Here is a 25,051-nt window from a genome sequence, read left to right on the forward strand (position 1 = left end):
TTTTCATCGCGAGAATCGTTTACTTTCTTCGATCGCCTTCAAGACTGAGCTTCGATTCTCTCTTATTTCGTCCGTTCACATTTCGTACGCGTTTGATAATAATAGACTGCGGTAGACACGTGTAAGATAATAATCGACTATAGTTAAATTGAAATCGTATAGAAAAAGGAATGCTCTTACACTTACGCGTTTAGGTGATTCGAATACGTTTAAAGAAGCGGACGACGTGCCTCGATCAGGTACGTCATTATCTATGTGTATGTCTTTTTTAAGCTTCGTTTTTCCTCTCCCGGCTTTGTCCAAGCTTTGTTGATTACGCGCGACAGGTTGCGAAATAATACGCAGGCTCGAACTCGCCTAGAAGTAGAATCGAGGATGATCTTCGCAAAAATCTTAGTCTTCGAAGTTTCGGTTTATTATCGTGGCGTTCGATTGCTCGTTGATTTAGGAGAATACTTTTATTGTACTCGGCCGATCGGTCTCGCTCGGCTAGGAATTCGTCTCCCGTCGCTCTTTGAAAAAAAAAAAAAAAAAAAAAAAAAATCAGAAAAAGAAACACCTTTATTCATCGCGTAAAACGGCGACTAATCGTAAGATATTCGAAGCGGCTAAGAAAGTCGCTTGTTTCGGAAAAGGATAATCTTCTGAGCCAACTCGTACGGTGGCGCTACGTTTTCTTTCATATATTCGTTTCCCTTCAAAAATTCTCACCGTTCCTCGCCGGTGTTCGTCGTAGCGCCTTTCGGAACGAAGAATCTCAGTCTCGGTCCCGGTCCTCGAAGAAGACTCCGAGAGGAAGGGTGGCGGCGGATGCGAGAACGACCTCGTACCGAGGATACGAAAAGCGATGCTCTAGGAATGAGGCGCGTATAGAAGGGGTCGCGCGCAAAGAAAATCGTCTCCGTCTTCTTCTCGTAGGCGTTTTGGCTTTTTAATCGTCATCGTCGAGGCCGAGCAGCTCCGGCGGAAGTCGTCTGTGCCGGCAGCACAGCGTCAGACATAGGACGCGGGCTGCCAGACGAAATTGAGGGCTCAGGGTTCCCAGGACCACCGCTTTCCAAAAACTGTTCGTTATCCCTAACCACACCACCGCAAAGTGCAGAAACGGTACCTGTACTTTTCAATAATAATTACGTTAATAACCGGTTGAAAGAGCTTTTGGAAATATCGGAATTACCTGAGGTGGTCCGTTAACGACAGCGTATATCCGTAGACCGGCATACGGCGCCCAGGACATCCAGAAAGTCATCACTAGGACAAAGGACATGATGTGACTCGGATTGCTCAAGTTCTCCGATAACGCGGTCGCGTACTCCTTGTCGTGAATCAGTACGCCGGATCGCAGCCGTCTCATCATCGTGAAGATGTAGCTGTAGGTGTAGATGATTGTGATGACCGATGGGCCTAGCACGAGGATCGACAGCGTGATGGTGTACGCGGCCATGTTGCCCCAATCGAGCATGCAGATGAACGCCTCGCGATCGAAGATCGGCTTTTGGAAACCTAGCAATGGTGGGCAGCACATCATCGCCACGCTGATCCACGTAAACACCATCCAACATTGGCATCGGGTTTTCGTTTGCACGGTCTCGTATCGCAATGGTTTTCTGTTGAATAAAAAAGCAATGCAAATTGCATTTTTTAAATTAATTTTCAAATTAATCGTACGAAGAAATAAGAAAACGTGATTGTTAAGTAAATAAATCTAATCGTAATTTTAAATATACCTGATGGCCAAATAGCGATCCACAGAGATCCACATGAAGGTGTAAACAGATACCGCCCAAAGGGTAACCTCCAAGTAGCCAACGAGACGACACACGATGTCCCCATAGACCCATCTTCGTACTAAAGCCGGATACACCGACAGTGGAACCACCAGCAGACCACAAAGAAGGTCCGCCGACGCGAGAGACAGCAAATAGTAGTTTATCACCTCGGAGGGACCTACGCGGTGCAGACAGTAATTTGTATTTACATCGAGGCTACTTAACCGCTGTATTTCATTGAATATTACTCTTCTAGTCCTCTTGCAAAGTTACTGGGACAGGAAATTAAAATGGATTTATGACATCGAAATGAACAGGAACTGGTTACAAATCTATCCTCTTTAATTAACACTAGAACTACCAAACCAGTCAAAATAACTGGCTTCAAGTTTCTTACTTTTAATTAGAAATTTTTATGAGATCTATTTGCGAGTATCTATTTAATTTTTTACATTATTTTCAATTTAATTTCTAGCGTTAAAATATCCTATTTGTTATTTTTCACTTTTTATGATATTTAAAAATATTTGCAAACTTTGTTCATATATCAGTACATAACAAAGCTCAGTTCAATACATTCGTCTTAAATTGAAATAATTGTGAAATTGATACATCGCGTTGATATGGTCGTTAATATACTCACCACGGAAATTGAGATAGGTGGCGATGATGAGGAGATTCGAGAGGATGATGGCGACACCGACCACGAAGATGAGGCCCGCCTGCATGAGAGCCTCCAGCGAGGGCTCCTCCATGCCGCCACCCTTTCGAGCTGCATCCCCCCCACCCGCCCTTAGGTGCAGTTACCCGTCACCCCTCGTGAAACACCTTCTGACAGCCAGCTGCTAGGCCCTGCTGGTAGCTCGCACCCGGTCCACCCCTTCCTTCTTCTTCTCCTCGATTACCTGTCCTGCCGGAGGCTGTCAATCCTCCACTAGCAACGTCAAACTTTCTTCCGGAGATGTTTACGCGAACGTACCTTCGATAACGAGATCGTAACTTCGAGGATCTCGATGATGGATCGATACAGCTATGTTGCTGCAAGCAGAGAAGCAAAGCCGCTGACATCTCGTTTAATTTATAGGTGGTGGAACGAGGGTGCATTACGAGGCGTTCAAGTGGCAAAGAGAATGGGGCGATGCGAATGGTGAAATGACCGATGCGAAGAGAATGAGAGTGCCTCGTGGAACGGATGAATGGCGAGCAGAAGAAGCGCGTCGAAGAGGTGACTATTCGATTCGTGACGAGAACAAAAGGAACACGGCGCCATGGCTTTGTGTTGCTTTCCACGATGAAAAGTAAGTACCTACCCCGAGTATCGTATTACGTTTAACACTGATGGGGTAATAAATACAGGGTTTTTCAAATTATTCGATTGAGAAACAGAACAGAAGATTTTTATATTTTTGGTACAACTTCGCAAATATATTTTTTGTTTACGTTTACTTTCTTTCGGGAGTTCTAATTTTCTTTATCAGAGTACAGAGCACATTTGCATATTTTCTTTTGCTATATTTGCAGAAATTTTGTTATTTCTCTGTAGTAGAAAGCAGAATACACGAAAATCTTATTTTGTAAAATTTCTTATCAGTAAAATATCACTGCGACTGTTATCGAATCTGATAATTTAAATGAAAGATTTTGCTAGAGGAGAAGTTATGATATTGGATATCAAGTTTTTCCAACTTAAAGTCCGCAAAAAGTGTAACGTTGATTGGAAGCGATTATAAATATTCCACTCGTTTGAAACGCGATTCCATCGAGAATCTCGAGTGTGGAACACTCAATAAAAAACAAAAAGAAGAACCACCGATGAGTTTAATCAACGACCAGAAAAACTCTATTCAACCCCCGACGTTTCATCCATATTTTAACGATCCATCCATAATTTCTCGATCAAAGAAGTCACTATTCAATAAGAAAGAAAAGAAACACTATAAATTTAGCAATACAAGTAACTTGAACGGTTAAAAAAGCACCCTTTAATATTACATCAGTATCGACACAAGTGTAATATCAACATCGACCTTCCTATCTTTCTTAACATCATATTTAAATGATGTTCAAGGATGCGGACTAGTCCATCCATACTTCTGTCCATAAACATGGAAACAAGCGTATAAAAATTGTTTACAAACATTTGTTTAAAAACAATTAATGACTCTTATAATTTTCGAATTTTTTTATATCCAAAAATTAAACTGTTATCAAGCAGTATAGGTGGTTATGTTTCGAATTCGCATATTGTAATTAGTACTAATATAAATTTATCTAAATTTGACCAAAAGGGACATAACACAGAGAAAGGACACCTATTTCATTACGTTTGAGAATAAAAATATGAAAGTTTTGAATAAATTAGACAATAGCAGAAATTTATTCATAAATAACAAGGCTATCATAATTTACTTGAAAAATTCATGCTGTGTTCGATTATCATTTCTTCTTAGCTGTGACAGTTTAACCTCTGTACATATTTCATAGGTGTACATAAGCTGAAAGAAATTTGAGGTTGAAGCTAAGAGACGGTCTTTATTTTCTGCACCGTCAATACTATTTCCTTTTTCATGCAGATTCTTTGCATGTAGGCCTTACCCCAGGCCAAGTAAAACTCGCATGGCCAGCACACGCGTCCTCCCTCTAGCTATCGACCGCCATTCATAATTCAGCCGAGTCGATCCTGAATGGAGGGTTACATTATGTAGCATCGCGTAGGCCGTCCACCATCGCCGAATTAAAGTGGAACTTGTGTATTTTATTCGGGACCAGGCGAGACTGGTTGTTTGGTGGCTGGATTTTTCACCGGAAAAAACCTCGACCGCAAAACAAACGGACGGAACTGAGCGGGCGGATGCATTGTTGATCGACGAGAGAGAAACGTGTCAACCTGTTGTTGTTGTTGTTCGTTTTAACGTTCCCTGATTTTTTTCTTTTCAATTTTATGAATATGAGAGGTTCTTAGGTTGAATAAATTTTCTACTAAATGTGAAATAATAATAAATACATAATCGTCGAGAATTGGTTGCACTTTATCAGTTTTAGTAGATTAGTAATTTGGAGTATCATTAAAAATATGTTTCTATGCGTTTGTTAACTGAGTGTCTCTCTTCATGGTCCGTTGTTCAAGGATTGACTAATGTATAACATCCTTAATTTAATATTGTCGAATAATGAAGGAAAAAGATAAAATTATATTATTTATACAAATTAGTAAGTGGAAAGCTTAATTTGAAGTAATTGCAATTATAACATGTCTATTACACAGATCCATTCCCATCGTGGTAGTAAATGTGTTAAATAAATCTCAATTACCAGCCGCGTCGCGACGCTCTCCATGTGTACAAAGCGTAACAAACGCTCTTCGTTTCGATGAAAAGCACGCGTGCTTACGTGTCATATAAAACCGTTCTAACATATTCACGATTCCCAATGTAGAGATAAACATCGTTAAATTCATTACGACGCGATGACAACGCGGCTATCATTAACCCTTAAGTACCATGGTAGAGAAAAAATAATGCGCAAACAAGTGATGTAGTATTTGATTACTAATTCACATACAAACAAGATAATTGCTCTACATTCTATGGTAATAATTTTCTCTTGCTACATTATATATCAAAACCATGGTAACTAAAGATTAACTTCGTCTCATAAATTACAAATACATGTATAAAGCACATTTGATTCGCAAAGATGGTCTCTAAAAGATTTCAAGCAAGTTTCCATAGAACGTGAAACATTTCATGATGGAGTCAATCAAATCGCTATAAACCTAACTTATCGTAATGTTCACAGTTGTCGTAAACAGAGTATAAAGGGAGTATATCTTCAACGGAAGTTGATGTTCAGATAGATCTGTTTAGAGAACGTTTCTTCTATTGGGTTATCGCGCTTTCTATCAGATTAGCTTCCACCAGGGAACGTAGTGTAATCTACAACTAAGCTAGAACTCGTTAATCGTACCTAGTCTCGTGATCTATGGAACGGTAAGTTCGAAGACACCGTCGGAACGCGTGGAATCAAAGGAATAACTTTTGACAGAGTGAAATAAATGTTAGTCTGCATCGACATGCGACATCAAGCGATGGTCAAGTCGGTTACATAAAAAGAATAGGGCTTAATGAAGCCCTGACCTCGTAGCGTTCGGATTTAGAAATTACGTTAAAGTCTGATCTATTCTGCCGTTTCTACTGTTGCCTTGAAGCAGTCTTACCGTTCCCGGTCTTCGATGGCACGTGATTTCATTGTGAAATTATCCTTGCTTCCCTCTGCAGCATTGTATAATAGAGTGGTCTACGCCACATTTTTGGAGGACCGAACCCATTCTATCCCTTGCCTAATTACATCAATTTTGAGGATAACTCTCATAGGAAGGAAAATGTGACATAATAGAAATAAAATTCGTTTTTCTCTATTTTTAAATCATTTAACTCCAGAAATTAATAGAATATGAATACAGTAACTACTACAGCATCTTTTTTATTTGCAAATGATAAAGTACACACATCCAATTAAGGAAAAAGGCTGTTGAAACATTTCAAGAGTCATAAACTTAGGACACGTAAACAGACGTTAGTAGTGTTTCTTCAATCAAGCAAATATAGTTTTGTGTGCAAAAATAGAAATAGCGTTTCCACTTCAGCGTTCATCGGACGGAAAAAGAACGAGATTTTTTTAGGTCTATTACTAAGAGTCTTTAAATTGTATCTCAGCCAAGAAAATGTTTCATAACTAACTGGTCAGAAAACGAATTTTCAAATGAAGACAAAATTTGTCATGATTTTTACAAAGTTAATTATTTTTGAGAGTATTATTTAACGTACTCAACAATATTAGAAATTTCCAGGTAATTAAAATATTTTTTTTTCATTTAAAAAAGTCACCAATTAACGAACTCCTTTAGGCAACTGCTTTTGTGATTTACTGTACTTTTTGCTGTTGCAAAAGTTTTGCACCAGTTGTTAACGATATTTGACAGAGATACTACCTTTTCTTATTTGCTGTTAGAATACAGTGCACGCAATTAAAACAAAGGGTTGAAACAAAGAATTTTGTAGTTCCACAGTTTTAGATTTCCCGGGCTAATGAGAGTCTCAATGTAAATGGCGCGGAAGAAAGGACAAGTAACAGTCATCGAGGAACTTGTTAAGCTAAAAGTTACCATTCTTCCAAAAAGTACCATAAACTTTGACGTAGAAAATTTCGCATTAAATAGATCGTCTAATTAAATAATTATGTAATAATTTATCAAAATAAAATTTTTGAAATTAGGACATTTGCAATGATTGACAAGCAATCAAAGACAGAAAAGAAATTTCATTCAATTTTTAATTGTTTACTCCGAAACGATTTTCAATAAAATTTTTTTAACTCGTTGATTATATTTATAGCTTTTTCATGTCATCATGCTTTTATTCAGCTGGTGTTATCTAACGTAAACTTCAATAAAAAAACCTATACTTAAAATAGTTGCACTGGACATTCGTATTGATTTCACGTAACAAAGTAACGAGTGTACTGTACTCTATGCACTTTTGTTAACCGTATTTCACGAATACCACACAATTTTCCTCGATCATTTGTGCTTGCGTGGGATCTAAGAATGGTTGTAATAAAACGACCGGTCGAATAACGAGAACTTGGGAAAATTACACATGCCATTAGGACTAGTTTTTCATTTAGAAGAATATCGACCAAACGTCGACTGGTATCTTTTACAAAGAAATACTTTTACTACGTGTTCGACATACTTGTAAATTCTATACTATCAAGTCATTCGAAAATTTCGTATTACCTGCATTATAAAACAAGTTCGAGTTCCGAGTTGATATTTGAGTCCCAAAATCACGGGTACCCGTACAAAGTGTGCTGGACAAAATACCGGGGTCTGGCCGTCTCGACCCATTCATTACCCGATTTGACTCGATTCAATCATTAGCCGCCTCGATCCGATCCGATCCGACCTGATCCAATCTAATTCTCGGATACTCGTATACCGCTACCTATGAATTGTTACTAAAATTGAAAATATTAAAATTGGTATAGTTTATCTTACTAATACTTTGAACTAATAAAATTTTGACCTAATAAAATTGAATAATACGACTAAATAGAAGGCAAACAATATTCTATCACAATTTTCTATTTCACACAAACAGATTTTATCTAACAACTTGATCGTTTAACCTTTGATAACATTGAAACGAAATGCCTTCAATTCCTTCGGTGATTTCGACGAAACCGCAAATAATTCTGGTGGAAATTGTCTGAGAATGAATTAATCCGCGTGGGTTACTTTATTGAACCTTTAAATCATGTTACGGCTCGGCTAGCGACCCGCTTTCTGAATTTTGCTCTATATAGCAAAAGTTATTACACGCCCTTCGTCTCGCGCGGCTTTAACACAGTGTGCTTCAATTAATGAGAAAAGTTCCGGACCAAGGGGTCCGCTTATCGATATTCTTTACACTGGCGAACGCATTTCAAGTGCAAATAATCAAGAGTCGAGTTGCCGTTCGACAAAAAAAAAAAACCGGACGAATCGTTCCCCAAGTGCAGAAGAAGTGAAAAATAACGAGGGTAAAAACTGGTAGATGGCGGAGACAAAAGGGAGAACGAAGAAATGCACACCGAATTAAAACTCCGCGCTCGTTATTCGACAATTGGATCGTTCTTTTGTTGCCTGGCGGCAATTTGATCGTTTTCGTTTCAATCCCAGTCACAGTGACAATGAATTAAAAAATAAGCAGAAAAAAGGATAGAGAACTGAGAATACAGGAAGATAAACTGTGCTCTCAATGAAATTTCCATTCAAACTATTCAGCTTCATTTAAAAATGAATGTACAACCTCGTTCAACTTAGGCTTCATTTATTAACACATTAACTACCATATTTATCTCTTGAATTTCCATAGCAATTAGTTACTTGTGTTATTAGAAATTCTGTAATTTTCCTAATTACAGTTATTCGTATTAGATAATTGAAATTATAAATAATACAAATAACGAAATATTGTGGAAATAATAGATTAGGTTTATTAAAAGTAGAATTACTATTTAATCAAATTTTTTAATTTGATTTAATCAGATCTTTTAGTTTTGCTAGAAGGGTATCAAGCCTTTGATATTGAATTTCACGCAATACAAATATTATTATATATATTACATTTTGCCTTAAATATTTATTTTTTATATCTCTAATTATGTCAATACTTTTTAAACAAACCGAGAATCCTACATTGCACCCAGGTGTACATTAATAAAAATCGTTTACGATTTTCCATCAGATTCGAAAGGTAATCACAGTCACGCGAATGTTTCATCCATTAACGAGAACGACAGAATGTCACCTTTATTGCATTTCCTGGTTATTTAACTCTTTCACTGCGAAGGAGATTAAATATTAAAATTGTAATATGTATAAATAGATCCTATGTAAAGGTGTGCTTGTATCTTTTTTTCTTCTTAATTTTATGTAACAGCGATCATTATTTTGGCGTTTTAACCATCTCCAAAGTAAAAATTATAAATAGAACTTATAAAAATGGTTAAAAGCTATTCGAATATTATCGGTCTCATCATTGCAATATCGTAACCTTAGCAATCGCTTCACGATTTTTTATCAAAGCCGTCCACAGTGAAAGGATTCGTTCTCTATAGAATATCTGTTTGCATCCATTCGAGTTTAAATAACATGGTACCATGGTTACCATGATGGTTTCGTTTGTTCGCTGATTCGACGATGATCAGTGAACGAATCCGCGTTGTACACGGCTTAGCTAGCGAACGAACAACAAAAAGAGTCTAACAGAAAAGAAGAAAAATAAGAGAAAGAAAGGAGGCTGGATGTCGAATCCAACGCGAATAGGTGACTTTTTTTCTGCTGGAGCTGTTCAATTATCGTCGAAGCAAGAGAGAAGCAAGCACGAACGAGCGAACCTCCGGTTGCATCGCGATGCTGTAACCAGCGTCGTGTCACACCGCGATATAACCACTGCACACGGTACATGCACACGTATCGGTTGGCCTGCCTTGTTTAGTTAACCGAATATTTGCCCAATGATGCGCATGTCGTGATAAGCTGACGGCAGCATACAGATAGGCCCGAGTCAATGTACATCCGGCGTTGATGTACGTGTATCTATGTATTTTCCGCTCTCTCCTCGCCTCGTGACATCAATTTTCGAACAGTCGTGTGTGTGTGTGCGCTTGTGTCCGTGTTCTAACTCGCTCGTCCGCTGTGTGCGTGTGCATCGGTGTGTGTACGTGTGTGCGCATATGTCAAAGGAAGCCGAACGCGGGCCACACTATGAAAGAGGAATGAAAGGGTTCAGTCGAAGGAAGCGGGGGCTAAGAGAGAGATAGAAAAGAATAAAACAGACGAAGAAAGAGATGGCGAGAAAAGCGGTGAAAAAAAACGAAAATGAAGAGAAAAAAAAATAAAGCAACAGCGAGATAGAACGTCAAAAGAGAGCACGCATTGTCCCTGAACCTCCCTTACGGATATATATCCATTGACGTTTGATTACAGATGAAAGAATGATTCTATTATCCGAGGATTCTTTTTCACAAGGAATATAATGGAAACGAAGACCGAGAAAGCTTGCGGGTGAAGTGGTGTTAAATGCAAACGAGACTTAACCTTCTCCGAGTTCCCGCGGTTCGATGCTGGCAACCTAACCCGTTGCCACGTCGCGAAACGAAAACGGAGCCGACACTCTAGATCGCGTCGCGTCGATGCAAGGCACGCGAGATAGTGTCAGGGTGAACAGTCGGAACGGACAAGCGGTCACATGAATGAAACGAATGCGTATCCGGACCACGCAGCATCCCTACACCGTGACACATCGTTCGAAAGTGACGCACGATCTATACACTGCCATCTTTGCCGTGAAATCAACGAAAAACACTCGGATGGACCACGTACCTCCTCGATTTCATGCTGATCTCGTGCACCAGCTCCGCCAGTGCCTCGGACACCGCCAGTCTCCGGCTGGGTCTGTCTCTGCTCGCGCCACTTTTACCCCCTCGATCTCGATGGACCGAGTGAGAGAAAGAGAGAGAGAGAGAGAAGGCGAAAGACAGACGGATAGCGAAGTAGAGACAAGGAGATAGAAAGCAACGGTCACACACTGTAAACGAAGGACTGAGTTGACAACGTTCACTGAGTTCCCCGCTACGTTCCCGGGGGACGGCCGTACGCTAAACGTTTTAGGGACACGTTGGTTATGCGAACGAAATTATCGGCCAGCTCGAACGAGACGCGACTGTCAGCAGTAGGAGCGCACATTTGCGCTCGGCCGACCCGAGCTGGGCTTTACTACTACCGCCTGAATCCGCTTCTCTCCCTCGGCCCGGGAGCCGAGGCGTCGATACCGCGACGACGCTTGCGCGCCACCCCCGATCCACCCTTTCCCACCCGGGCATTTTCACAGCGCATTGGCTCGAAGCCTGCCGGCGCGACGCGGCGCGACGCTACGGCGCCCTCCACGAATCTCCCTCGCATCCTTTTCTCACCGAAATCCAGTCGATTTCCGGCAAATTCGCCCACTCGCCGTCTAACCCCTGCGCCAATTCTCTTTTCTTTCCTCTTCTTTGCTTACCCTCTGCTTCCTACTCGACACGTGCTTTCCTATATCACGCTTTCAATCGTCAGCCAACGTTGCGTCGCAGCTGCGCCCGCATTCTTGTTCTTACATTCTTGGAAACGATGTTGAGGGTGGTTTCGGCTCCCGATAAACGTTGAATATTTTCGGGGTGACTCGAGATATTTTGGATGGGGCAAGATTGATTACGACAACGACTCGAATGGCATTGGAAATTGATCGATCGTTTGGATGCTTTCTGTATCATTCATTTGGGAATTTGCTATCGGGTCATTAATTTTTGGAGGGATGAGATATGAAATCCCGTTGTGTCTCGTTGTAGAGATTTATACTTTCAATTGGCTGGCTGTTCGTTTAGATCCCAGGTGATTCATTATTTTTCGCGCTTTTTATGCGTCTATAAAGTGTCATCTATCGCGGTCGCAACGTCCGCAGATTAAAATCCCATTATGCTAATTTCACGGGACGCTTCGTTTGCATTCGATTATCTGTCTGAGAATTTTTTCCATGTATTACCAGCAAATAGCGATACTAATTACGTAACATGTATCATCGATCTTGATACCGATTTATTAAGAACAAAATTTTAATTGTGGAATCTTAATTAATATTATTGGAAGATATAAGGGCTCGAAGGACATCTAGAAATCATCCGTCTTTGCTAGCTGCATCTAATTGTTCCGCTGTCGCTGAAAGGCGATATGCATGGAAACGGTGACCTTTCCATTCGAAGCTGGCCCGGAATTATGCAACACTCCATGACCCGTAAATAACTCTCCATTGACCGGTGTAGCATAATGATGATCGTATGGAGAATGCCCCTCTATCCGGAACTCTGAAGGATTTACTGCTGCTGCAACTGCAGAACGCAGTAATCCCATTTGCACCAGCCCAGTGATTCGCGCATACCTCTCCGTAAGTCACATAAATAGTGTCGCTAGAGAAATAAAGTAATATTAATTAGATTTATATAAAAATTGTATTTTCGAGTTCGTGTCAGAACCATAAGAAATTCAACCATAAGAAAATTTTAAGATTCAAAATTTCTAAATCCCACAACTTCTGAAATTAAATTTCATAATTATCGGAATTTCAGAATTACAAAATTTCATAAGGAACCTGGCCCATCCACCAAAAAATTCTAATTACGTCAATGAAGAAATTCGCAAACTTAAAATTGGAATCACTAAATAGTATTATATTAATGTAAAATCTATAGAGAAAAGAAACTTTAATTATTCTAATCTATCTAATAGTAAGTGATCATTTTTTCTAATAAGAAAGAATCTGTAAAAGTGCACCAAAATGTAACCTTCAATTGTCACTTAGCCAATTGTCTAAAAAGTCTTTTGAACACGTATTATGTAAATCGAATTGAAAATTCGAGCTGTTGAATCAACCTTGACGGAGGTTCTCAGTTCATCGTAGGACATACATAACTGATTCGAAACACGCGAGTGAGAGCCGATGATAAAGTGGAACTACTTTGTAAAATGCACTTGGTCGAGATAAGAGAAACGTGAGGTACATATATCCGAGTTGATTACGTTGATTCAATTATTTCTATCGTGTCATGAACCATCGAGGTAAACTGGTATATTTTGATCGATTTTTTTCTTCGCTTATTGACACTTGTTTCGTATGCGGAATCCTATTATGTATCGTTCTTTCCCTCGCAACGAGTCAGCTTGTTCCAGTGAATTCACTGAAATATTGAATTCTACCAATAAAATACGCTCCAGAGACAAATTGGACAAATCTAGTCCATTGTTTCGATAAGGCCTTTAGAATATTTTCTTTTTTAATAATATTCCCTTTAATTTATACAATCACGGGTTTCTATATTTAAACATTAATTATAATCGATTACAATTAATTGAGGAATTGAAATGATAAATGATACGAGTGATATAAAAATAAGAAATAAAATTTTTGTAATTATAGGAAAGAATTGAATGATGCGTCTATTATACTAAATAAAATGATCATTTTTGCAGCTGGGTCAAATTAACCCTGCATACATGATACAAGGATATTTTCTGCATATTTGCTGCATATTTTCCTTAATAGTATTAAACGTGTCAGTCGAAAGTGGACTAGGTGGTTATATAAAAGAAAGTGTTAAGAGGGAATTACTTTTTCGATGAGTCAATATTATTTAGCCGATATAGAGTATCTATGACGTGAAATTGGTGATCGCGTAATTCAGTATAGGCAAGGTCTTGCCGGTGACCTTACCGAAGCCCCATCCCAGAGGCGTTCTATTCAAATCAGATAGAACCTCCTTTCATCCACTCACGTTAGACAGGCTGATTAAGTCTTCCCGCGCGCTATTTTCGTACGCTCTTGATTAAAAAACAGGAAATTCGCGTACACGATCCGTGTGGAGCGTTCGACGATGCTGTTACAAGGATGGAAAGACTTGTCCGAACAAAGATTACAATCAGTACCCCTGGAATTTAATTACTTAATTCGATTCCGAGGTGAAGCGACGCCGAAACTCGTTTGCAAACGAACGAGCTTTTCGTCGCCACGACGTCGAATGATCGATTAACAGAGACCCCAACTGTGTTCTCTATTTGCCCTTGAAACTCGCAGTCTGCCTAACCCTCGGACGGTGGACCATGGAGAAAGTTTCAGTTTTAATTTAATTTTCAATTTCACCTAATTCTTATTTTCTAAATTTTGCACTGTTCCGTTTAGAAATGATGCATTTAACTTTAGTTTAATATCTTTGTATAATTATTTGGTAAGTTTAGATCATGATTAATATAATTATATTAAAATAAACGTAAAGCAATGATTTCGCAAATTGGACTGATCACTGCTTACGTTACTTTATAACTCATAAAATTCAAATTAAATTTGTCAAATTAAAAAGAACAAAATCTTTTAGCCACCTTCACTGAAATTTAAAAGCTGCAAAAATGAATCTACATTCACAAATACCATTACGCCCTGTCTAAAATACTTAAGTTCCATTAAGTATCGTTCCATTTTTGTAACAATCTCTATATACATCTACTCCGGGGAACGGGCTATTGTTTAAGCCTCAGACGGGTTCTATTTATAATTTCATCCCCGACGATCGGGAATGTGGTTAAGGGTTCCTAGGGAATCCCCTGAAAGTCAACATCTGCTGGGATACGTCAAGTTCGCCGGCGCAACAGGGCACTGAATCATTAAATTTGGCACAGTTACGTTTTCATTCTGAACGACGACGTGCAGCACGCCGATACGCTCGGCTCATTCTAAAACCACGGCCATTGTGTTACAAATTGGCACATCTCTGATTAGAAACTTGCCCGCCGGTTCATTGTTGCGTAGACTGTGGCAATGCGCGTGCTACGATAGGGACAACCGTTCAGACGATTTAGAAGAAACTTTTCAGAATGAATCTGATTACTCGAAAGAGGCCATTGCCCATTTTTTTAAAAACAAGTCCTCCCTATGAATGAACCCTTTTCTTCAGAATGGCACACATTTCTGGATACCACCAGTATACAAAATTATTTGAAAGCCATTGGGTCATTCGATTAGAATTAGTGGAATTTTCAATAACATTTATTAGAAAACTTTTATTTTATAATGTCATTATAAAATTTAAATTAAGTATCTCATCAATCTTCTTTGGTTTTAGGTTCGTTTTTATTTAGGTTCTTCCTAGTTCTCCCTAGATTCTCCTAGAGCAGAGTTTCTCAGTCTTCGCGACTCTATATGGTGTCGCAGAAATTTTAGCAAAAACTAAAATATTCCTGGGTCCGCAATGACCGAAAACTATAAATTTATAAATTTTCATTATGATTTATTATCAGCAAATGTTTTAATTCGTATTTTTAGTTTATGTACCTCTATACCCAGGGTCGCGAAAATATTTGCTCGGGTGAAAAGAGTCGCTAAGTGGAAAAGCTTAAGAAGCCCTGTCCTACAGTTTTTGCAAAACTGAAATGATAGATGGCTTCTTCTATCATACTTACTTTTAACCTTCTATATCCCGAATTTTCCGTGTTTGCGCAAATACATAATACAGTGCTTTCGGTGGTACGTGCACTGTTAAATAATAATGAAGTTTCAAAGCACAGTATACATAAGTAACAATGGTACACAGTAAAAAGGATGAGGAAGAAAGTTTCGAATTTACCACGACAATTTGATATGTTACCTAAAAGTTGAACGGGTCTACAGAATGTTCACCAATAATAGCCTATTATGCACCCAACTGTACACATTGTGCAATGGAATATCAGCAGAAAAGATCAACAACAACTTATCAGCATCTTATTCAGTTTCATATTCAAAGGCGTTGCTATAAGACATAGATTTCTACAGATTTGAAACTGAACCAAAAGCGGAAAACAGCGAATAATGGTGCAAGATAGGAAATCATATATAAGGATGCCCTGAGCTATCGAAACGCACCGAATGCTTATTGATCTACTCTCCTACATGGGAGGAGAGAAGAGGGACCATGAGTCGAAAACGACGCTCGTGGTTGTCGTGGATTGTGGATACAATAGTGACCCCGACGAAGGTCTCTGTCAAACGACCTCGACACCCGAAACTGTGTCGAGGACATCAGGAAGAAACAAGAAGACTAATAATCGCACCCCTTGCTAAACCGCTTCACTCCTTTGATACGAAAACGCACTGTTACTTTGATCAAATTCAACCTTCTATTTCGACATTTCTACTGATTCATTCGAAAACAAGAGAAACACTGCGATATACCTTATTAAATTTTCATTACAAACACCCCCATAATCTTCGTCGATCACTTTTTGACCTACTTCTTCCACGTGAACGAGATGCATCTTTCCGTTTCCATTGAACCGCACAATATTTTCGACCGATTGGTTCGAGAATCGTTTGCGGATGAAATTGTTGCTCCATTCTAATCGAGGGAACATAAAATTTTGAAATTATACACCAACGCTAATAAAAAATAAAGCAACAACAATATTCTCAAAATGCCCCAAAAGAATTTAAGAATCACTAAATCAAAAAAATTTTTTTTCAAATATATCTTTCAAAATGACTTCAAACTTACTGTGTATAATAAACAGTCTCTAAAAGTAAACAAATTTCTAAAATCTCTTTTGAAAACAAAAAAAAAAGAAAGAAAGGACGAATGTCAGTATTTCGTGGTATGTTGTATTCGCACGTAGTGGAGCAAGAACAACGTGTCCATTTAATGAAGTAACTTTTCATGGAGACAGAAGCAAGGATACGTATCGTGGTACATGGAGACACGGTATTTTCATGGACGCGACGGACGGAACGATCACTAGGCAACGCGACTTTGGCCATGGTCACATAAATGGCTAATCGGTAACGTGCAGTCGGAGGAAATGGGAATGGTAGCGTTTCAGAGGCTTCCTTGGTTGCAGTTCGCCGGCATCGCGACCTTGTTCGGATATTTCCCGTATATCTTGCCGCTTCTGGTCATTCTATAGTGAATTTGCTGCATCGCAGAGGTCGAGTTGGTCACGTGTGGCCCGTCACCGGTGCACAATCGTTTCGCCTTCGTCTTGATACTTGTGTGTTTGTGCTTTCGTTGTAATATCGAATTTCCTAGCTTCAATCGTGGATGCTGTTTCACGGTGACCGTCGACGAGGCCCTCGACGTGGCGAAACGTAGACCGTGGCGTTTCTTTAACAACCTAAACGGCGACACGGCTAAGATCGCTTTCGCCACGCTTCGTCTGCAACGCCAGATAACCAACGCTGTGGCGAACCATGCGAACCACGGGCCTGCTTTCGGACCTGGAGCTGGCTCTCTCGACCAGAGAAATAACATCTGAAAAATTAAGGTTAGGTTAGAGGCGGCCAAGTGATGCGCTAGAGGGCGCCACAGTTTGTCATGAAGAGCTAGGTTATTTCAGATTCGAACTTCTAAAACTTTGAAACTTAAAAATTTTGGAATTTTACAGCTTTGCAGGCTTTGCAACCTTGCAGGTTTAAAACATTGAAATTCTGAAACTTCGAAGTTTTAAAATTCTGAAGCGTTTCTGAAGCGAACTTTTGAATTTTTAAGCTTTGGAGCTTTTAAATAGAACAAGTGTCGTTATCTAGAGAAGTTGCTTATAACGTTGCATTAAATATTTCATGTACAGCATATCTGATTTAATCGCACACGCTCAATTATACCTCAATTAGCTAAAAGTAGAAAAAAAATTTTATATAACTTCATTTCTCTTTAGATCACTGCTTGCCAGGATTTTATTACCAGTTTGTTTCTCTTTAATGGAACTTCTCCAAGTATCGACCAGAGTATCGTGGATAGTGTTACAAGATCGCTTTCATAGATTATGTGTTTATTATCTTGGATAATTTTGCGTGATAAATTGCAATGTTCATCATATAAAGCAAACAAAATGAAGAAAAACACAAAGTTTCAAAATTGTTCAATTTTCTAAGAGAAACTTAATTTCTCTTTGCTAAGTACTTATTAATACGAAATTCTCAGTGAATATCAATTTCACTCTTTCCTTTCATTATATAGTAATAAAATAAGTAAAAAATTTACGCTGAAGAAATCTAGTCGCGTTTTCTCAGGCTGTCGTTTTTCGGAATGAAAAATCATTTGCCAATTAAGGAGAGGGATTCGGGTCGAGCGAGATGGTCGCGTGGGCGTTAATTGAAGTTGCGAGCTTATTCGAGCGATTACGAAGCGAGCAGCGGGGACCACTCGCCTCAAAAGCTATGGGTAACATTTGTCGTTGACAAGTCACAATTTTTCGTTAGTGAACCTGCTTGTGCGAGGGAAGGTTGCATAGCAATTAGTGAATAAATTGCGGAGCAGCCAAGAGGCTTTCTGCTTCTTTGAGCTACGTTTTCCCATCGACTCAGACGGAACAGCCTAGAAAAAGTTCAGTCAGCTGCAACCAATAAGATCCCCTTTGTGGAGGAAGAAAATAAATTAGAAAAAAAAAAAATCATAAAGGAAAAAGATGAATGGTTCGAAGAGGACTACATCTTTACGATTATTACTTTTCTTACAAATGCAATGATGCATCTGCATTTCGCAGTTGCATCACTTTTTGCAAAAAATATTAGAATAAAATAGTAAGAAAATAAATGTAATTTAAATAATTATAATTAAATCGTGATATATTGTACACAATCATCTTTACCGTGGCATATTTAACGTCTTAGCACTTACCCATTTTATAAATATAAAAATAAAATGATATGAAAGGGGTTAAAGTTAACCATTTCTTGTCCTCGGTATCGTGGAGAGAGGAGTCACAAGGAGAGATGGTAAAAGGTAAAGAAGAAGAGGGTTAAGAGAAAGGTATAGAATAGTAGGAAAGCGAGTGGGGAAGATCGATTCCGTGACCGTCGTGCTTTTTCAAGGCTGTTCAACGTTAAATCTACGATAATTCGTTTAGAGAGACCGGTATAGATTACGGGATGGCAACGAGTCGCGTTCCGATTTTTATGACTCCCGAAATGGCGCGAACATCGTGCGCTCGTCCTCTCGTAGACTTTCGCTACGTTACTTCGTTCCCAGTTTCTCCACTGTTGACCCATTTGGCAGAGACCACCGCCACGGAGAATTCCGCATTAGCCGCGCGTTTTTGCCGTTAAGACTGACCTTATAGATCCACTCGCTGGCGCGCTGCCTGAAACTCAGGGGTCGATCGACTGGCCGAAACATAGAATGGCCGTGAACGATCACTTATTCCGAACGGTGGATGAACCTGATTCATGGGCAAAGAAACATGTGTCTTGTAAGAGATACATATTGGAAACTTACAGGAATTTGTATATCAATTTTTACCTATCGCTTATACAATTTTTTTAACGATCTAATACATTAAAATTAATCCTACGCTATTCGCATTGGAGTAATTATAATTTTTGTCTGGGGTGGATCAGAAATTAAAATATCTGGGACTTCGGGATTATCGAACCCTCGAGGTTTCCTTTGATTAATAAACTTAGTTCGAATATTGAAATTTATTCTAAATAAAATTAAATAATATTTAATCGTAAAGAGAAAAGGAATTTTAAAAAAATTTTAATTAAATATTTTTTGATATAATAAAAGTGAAACTTAGAATGGAGCCACCTGAAAAGTGAGGCCCGGGGCTGCAGCCCCCCTTAGACCAACCTTTAATCAGAAACTGGTGTGAATTATTAAAACTATTAAATGCCTAGCGTTGCTTAACCCTAGGATGACGAAATTTCATTTTGATTTTCCAAGGCAAAAATATTTTGTTATATAAAAGATTTTCATTTTTCTCTTTCAAATTCCAATAATAATAATCGGATCAGCCATTGTAAAGTTCACGGCTGTTATAGCCAAGTAGATACGAACAAAGGAACGGTGTTGCGAAAGGAAACGGAGGAACGTTAATGGTCTTTCTAGCGAGGAGAGCTTGACAAATAGTGGTCGACGGCGATGAAAGAGCGACTGCGTTTCGTTACGTATCCACCATGTAACGAGTTCTTTCGGTCTTTCACAGTGAGAAAATGGTCGACGGTAAAGAAGCGAGACTACGCGAAGGACAGCTCAGTTCGAGAGCTTTTGTGGCAACCAATGCTCTCAAGATATATCGTGTGTCTCGAGCAGTCGGGAACGAGGGTGATTTCAATGAAAATGGCGGGAAGAAAAAATTGGATCGAATACGTAAATCCAAGGGTCAGATACGGATCAGTGTGCACGAATTTGCGAAATAGGATCTTGACATTGAGAAATTGACTATATAGCATTCGTTAAAATAGAAATGTTATACAAATAGAGTCGTATATTTGTCGGCTCATCTTATACCATGATTAAATGGAAATGAAATGGTAAAAAAGCAAAGTTTCTTAGATTAATGTGCGGCTATGTAGCTGAATATGGAGCGTGAATTAATTCAAGGAATGCAGCGGACAGTTCAGTTGGAGAGCTTTTGTGGCTATCAACGCGCAAGATATATCGTGTGTTCTGAACAGTTGGGACGGGGGTGAAAATTTAAGAGAACGTGTACATTCCAGGGTCAGATATAAATTACTCGTGAACAAAGAATTCAAACAAATTTTGCAAAATGAAAATTAATATAAATAGATAAATGACTATGCGAATCTATCGCGTTTACTTGAAAATAATATTTCTTTTTTCAAAATAAAGATATCAGAACCTAATTGCGACTTGAGCCCATCGCTAGTGACTATGTGATCGAATGTCAAGCGTGAAATTAATGAAAAGGACTTTCATAGACAAAGGACCGAGGGGATGGAGCCGACAGTTGGTCCAAGCTTCTACGAGCTCCAATGTGTAAGATTTATCGCGTGTCTCGAACAGTTGTCGACGAGGGTGGATAGAACAGGATCGAATCGAAAGAAGTGAAAAAATGTCCAAGTGTGTCCGAGACTCTAGGGTAAATTAATATGCGCCAGATTGCGAGATAAAGAATCTGGAAAAATGTTCGCGACAGGTCAGATCAGAGTTTTGCAAGCAGCCAGGTGTAAAGTCGTGATTGAATGAAAATAAACGGGAAACCGTAGGAAATATTCGTGTCCATTAACGTACGAATGCGTAATTGAATACCAAGTGCGAAATTAATGGACTCCAGTTGGCGGGGCAAAGAATGGGAACGGTACAGGGAACAAGTCAGAGTTTCGTGACCAACCAAGTGTAAACATGTCGTGATTAACTGGAAACGAACATGGATGTAACGAGAGCAACCAGAGGAAAAATCTGCATTGATTAAATCTGCGCATGTTTAATTGAGCGTTAAGGATTTTAACGCGAGATCTATCATGGTAACTGAAATCTCTGAAGTCCTTTAACCCTCTATAATTCGAATTTTCTACGCTTGCGAAAATACATCACTTGGGTCGGAAAAATAATATAATAATAAAATGTTAGTAAAATTTTCTAGTAAATTTTAAATAGAATAAAAAAAATATACGTTCTTCTTTCTTTATCCAACCGAATAAATCCAGCTCGTAACATTTGAAGAGCCCGTAAGCCACAGAGTTCCAGTTTTAAAACTACCCTCGAAATTCAATTCGCCCAAAGAACATAAAGATCCGAGCATCTACAAGTGACGTTTGTAGAATGGCGAGAGAGAAAAAAAAGGGGGTCACTCGAACAAGAGTCGAACCTGGACACCTTCCATCCCCGAGGGGGGTGGAAAGATTTCGTATCGGATCGTAGAGGAAAGCTGAAAATACGGGGGAGGTCAAGTTGCTACTAGCTTGAGAGATACGTTTCAGATAAGAGAGGCAGGCCGATGTCAAGGCGACCGTGACACGGTGAGACTGTGAGACGCGTCTCGATAAGGACGAAGTGCAGAAAAATACGGTGGTCGGTAAATTGCGAAGGGAAACGTCTCGAGGCTCGTTTGATCGGCTGATATATCGCGGCGCGGCGTCGCGTCGCGCGGAAGGACGCGCACTTCGACGCGAAACTCTCTTTTCGAGCCGCGATCGAACACCTTAAATGGTAACCCCCACGTTTTACCTCGTTCCCTAGCTGAACGCCGATTAATCGGCAATAAATAACCCTGCATATACACGCGGTATCTTATTAAGATACATCAACGTCCGGTGTTTCCATTATCGTTGCCGCTTTTAATGTTCCGCCGCGAGGACGCGGAAGCGGCCGTTCGGCGCTTAAAGAATATACCGTTTGCGTTTTATTAGGCGCACGCCACTTACGGTATCGTGACACACGATTTTGCTCCGCGTTTACGACATTGGATTATTTAGGGTTAAGAGAAATAAACCTTAATATTCAATTTCGGCATTTCAATTAATTTTAGTGGTAGATTTTTTGCTGATGTCATTATGCTTGCGTTAATTCATTAATCCTTTAGGTGTTCCGAGGGTGTATACACCCCCCAATAATTGGTACACTTGTCATAAGTATGCTTTAAACTTTTACAATTTGAGGAAATTTCAAATATAATTTAATTTTCATTATGATTTACAATACACTTTGTATATCAATGTATGCGGTGTTAAAATTAAATTACACGCTTGTCTCGTATGTTGTCTCATATGTTAGCCTAGGCACGTCACCAGACTTCTCCACTAAGTGGAGAAGGGATGTGTATACGAGCAACCCTTCACTTAAAACTTATCCACGTAAGTGACATTATAGCAAAGTTACTTTACCACGTATTCGCTTAAACATTTCGAACCAAGGCTAGTGCTCGATCAAAGCTGTAAAACTGTGTCACGGATATACCTTGGCAACTCGAGCGTTTTCGTTGCTTTTTTCATCTCCATTTCGAAACTTTTTACCCACGGGTGTATGCCTTTAACATTTCCCCAGAAAACAGTGACGCACGAATTGTCTTCCACGGTTTCTTTCGACTTGTTCGCATTTCGTTCTGTCAAACGTTAAATTCTTTGCCATTAAGAACAAAGCCATTCACTGAGATACTAGAATGAACAATGGTACCTGTAATTTTGACTAACACCAGAGAAATTACACACAAAGGACTAAGAAGAAGGTAACAAAAAGATGTACTTTTTAGAAGATGGGAAGCCTATTTTTAGACTTAAAATTTTGTATTTTTAGTAAATGTATGAGACCTACTCTGTATCAGGCATTAATATCCGTTGCACGAAACTAAATGGATAGCCTTAAATTTCTAATGAAGCTTAATATTTGATAACAATTATTCAGTCATCACGAATTCTCTCTATCCACAAATATTCTCGTATAGGGGAAGTCGTGATCACGTTGTCGTCGTGCAAGAAATTTCCTAAATTCTCTGTCGCAGAGATAGTGAAACGGTATGCGGGCAAGAAGCGTATACCTCGATGTGTCTCGAACCTCTCCAAACTTTCCACCTGCTCTCCCGTCTGGATCTCCACCGCGGAATTTCCGGTCCACTGCGAACGCAGTGGATGCCGTGCAGGGCCGTGGTTCTCGTATCGGTGGAATCTCGACGGTAAGGATCCTCCGTGGACGACGATTTCCCGTGCTTGTCACTACTGTTTTCCTAACCAAACAGTTCGCTCGAGATGTGACCGCTGCAAAGGGGCACGCGTCCGACCGGTTGGCGACGATTTTTCATATCCTTCGACCGTGAATTTCCCTCGACGAGGATCGCCGCGAACGTGCTTTCGCACGCGATTAAATCTTGTAGGGAAACTATAGAGGGAAAGTGGAGAGAAAGAGAAAAAAAAATAAACGTTGGGCAAAATGACAGACGAAGAGTGCCGGGGGGGTACAAGAAATTTAGACAAAGGATGGAGCGAACTGCGAGTCTGACGTTCGCCGATCCCTCCAGCGAAAAACGATCGATCGATCTTCGAAACTGCGGTCAGAAAAGGCAGCGAGAATGCTTTGAACGGCGGCGGTGGAACGATATATCGAATAGAGGATCGATCGACGAGAAAAATTGTCGTTCGACCAGACGGAAAATCTAAAGCGCTATCGGACTTTGTTTCTCGCGGGCTCGTGCCATGAAACGCGAAACTTTTTGTACCTACGATCGAACGTTACATTCTTTTTGCTTTTTCATTCAGCCTCAGCTTTTGGTCAATGAGTTTTTTTACTTGATGGTGTTGGCTTTTCTTTTTAAAAGCCACCGCGTGAATGGGTTGAAAATATCGGGTGTATTTTTCAGATTTTAAAGATTATAGATTTTTAAATATTATTGTTATTTGTACGTATAAGAAAAAGGTTTATTTACAAAATTGAGCGCTATAGCAGAATAATAATGATTTATTTAGTTTGAGGATTATTGGAAATTTTAAATTCTTAATTTTACTTTTATAAAAAATAATATTATACTCATGTTTATGTTAGTATTAGAATTGAATTGAAGTTTTCCATATTCCAATGATCTGTGCAATAATCCCAAGGGAATTATATGTACATTTATTTCTCATTTGGGAACGAAGTAGTAACCGAATATTTATGTTACAAGCAGGATTTTTAATCGTCGGTCTGTGAACGCACGTTATACCGCAGAACATGATACGCTACACTAAAATTGACACCGGTAAAAAGAGCAAAAAGAAAAACGATATAGAATATAGATATAGATCGACGTAATCCTATGCTCACAAATTATTAGCCAGGAACATATTACTTTACAGTTTCAACACAATGTAAACTTCATCGACTTTTCGTTAGGGTGGTATCATCTTGCTTGTCAAAGGGGCTCTGATATACTTGTCGACACGAAATAAATTAACCCCGGATGTTTGCTCATGTAATTTACGATCTATGGTTAAAATTTAATTTTACAAATCATTTTATGCATTTTATATTGCTTCTTTAGACATTATTTTTTCACTATATAAAAGTTTTATGTCTAAAAATTGGAATATTTCATTTTCGTAAATGTGGGTTACAATTGACCCAAGCATTGCTGTTCGAGGTTTTATAATAAAATAATAAATAGCAACTTGTTAGTGTCTAATATTTTAAATATTATTCTAACTGTGGCAACTACTATAGTTTGACTTCTGAAAGATTTTACTACTTCACCACATCGTAGTGATAACTATATCTTGATTCTGACTCTTGATTTCCTTAGCTGACAATGGGAATGGGTCAACTTCTAGTCATCTGTAGTCTTTCCTTTCGCTCCTTCCTAAACTCTCCTGCCCTCCCGTGACGTCAGTGGATCGTGTCAGTAGGTCAGAAGCTGGATACGTGGTCTGTGTACGCCACTGTTTGTTCAATCTGCTGAGTGTTCGCAAATTGCATTTCCT

The 25,051-nt window shown here is 39.2% G+C and overlaps 2 protein-coding genes across 2 annotated transcripts; both read right to left on the reverse strand.

Moving 5' to 3' along the window:
* Window positions 1-520: 520 nt before the first annotated feature.
* Window positions 521-11,109, reverse strand: DopEcR (G-protein coupled receptor DopEcR). Its single transcript, XM_034335764.2, has 5 exons — window positions 10,699-11,109; window positions 2,413-2,807; window positions 1,728-1,947; window positions 1,178-1,607; window positions 521-1,111 (listed from the first exon to the last, which is right to left on the reverse strand). Exons 2-5 carry the CDS (start codon window positions 2,522-2,524, stop codon window positions 932-934), a joined length of 942 nt encoding a protein of 313 aa, XP_034191655.1. The 5' UTR covers window positions 2,525-2,807; window positions 10,699-11,109; the 3' UTR covers window positions 521-931.
* A 4,738-nt stretch (window positions 11,110-15,847) lies between these two features.
* LOC117609437 (uncharacterized) lies at window positions 15,848-23,535 on the reverse strand. The gene is made up of 3 exons (XM_034335780.2): window positions 23,140-23,535; window positions 18,975-19,080; window positions 15,848-17,174 (listed from the first exon to the last, which is right to left on the reverse strand). Exons 2-3 carry the CDS (start codon window positions 19,035-19,037, stop codon window positions 16,743-16,745), a joined length of 495 nt encoding a protein of 164 aa, XP_034191671.1. The 5' UTR covers window positions 19,038-19,080; window positions 23,140-23,535; the 3' UTR covers window positions 15,848-16,742.
* Between the last annotated feature and the right edge of the window lie 1,516 nt (window positions 23,536-25,051).

This window comes from Osmia lignaria, chromosome 10 (genome assembly GCF_051020975.1).
Source record: "Osmia lignaria lignaria isolate PbOS001 chromosome 10, iyOsmLign1, whole genome shotgun sequence".
Taxonomy (NCBI): domain Eukaryota; kingdom Metazoa; phylum Arthropoda; class Insecta; order Hymenoptera; family Megachilidae; genus Osmia; species Osmia lignaria.

What these genes read in the sequence shown, in the direction of transcription:
- DopEcR (XM_034335764.2), bottom strand. Translation starts at nt 2,524, where the DNA reads ATGGAGGAGCCCTCGCTGGAGGCTCTCATGCAGGCGGGCCTCATCTTC. An exon ending in GATCGCTATTTGGCCATCAG is followed by an intron (nt 1,608 to 1,727) that starts GTATATTTAAAA and finishes TTTATTCAACAG; the next exon opens with AAAACCATTGCGATACGAGA. An exon ending in TCGTTAACGGACCACCTCAG is followed by an intron (nt 1,112 to 1,177) that starts GTAATTCCGATA and finishes TGAAAAGTACAG; the next exon opens with GTACCGTTTCTGCACTTTGC.
- LOC117609437 (XM_034335780.2), bottom strand. Translation starts at nt 19,037, where the DNA reads ATGTTTCGGCCAGTCGATCGACCCCTGAGTTTCAGGCAGCGCGCCAGC. An exon ending in CCAGCGAGTGGATCTATAAG is followed by an intron (nt 17,175 to 18,974) that starts GTCAGTCTTAAC and finishes TTAATTTTTCAG; the next exon opens with ATGTTATTTCTCTGGTCGAG.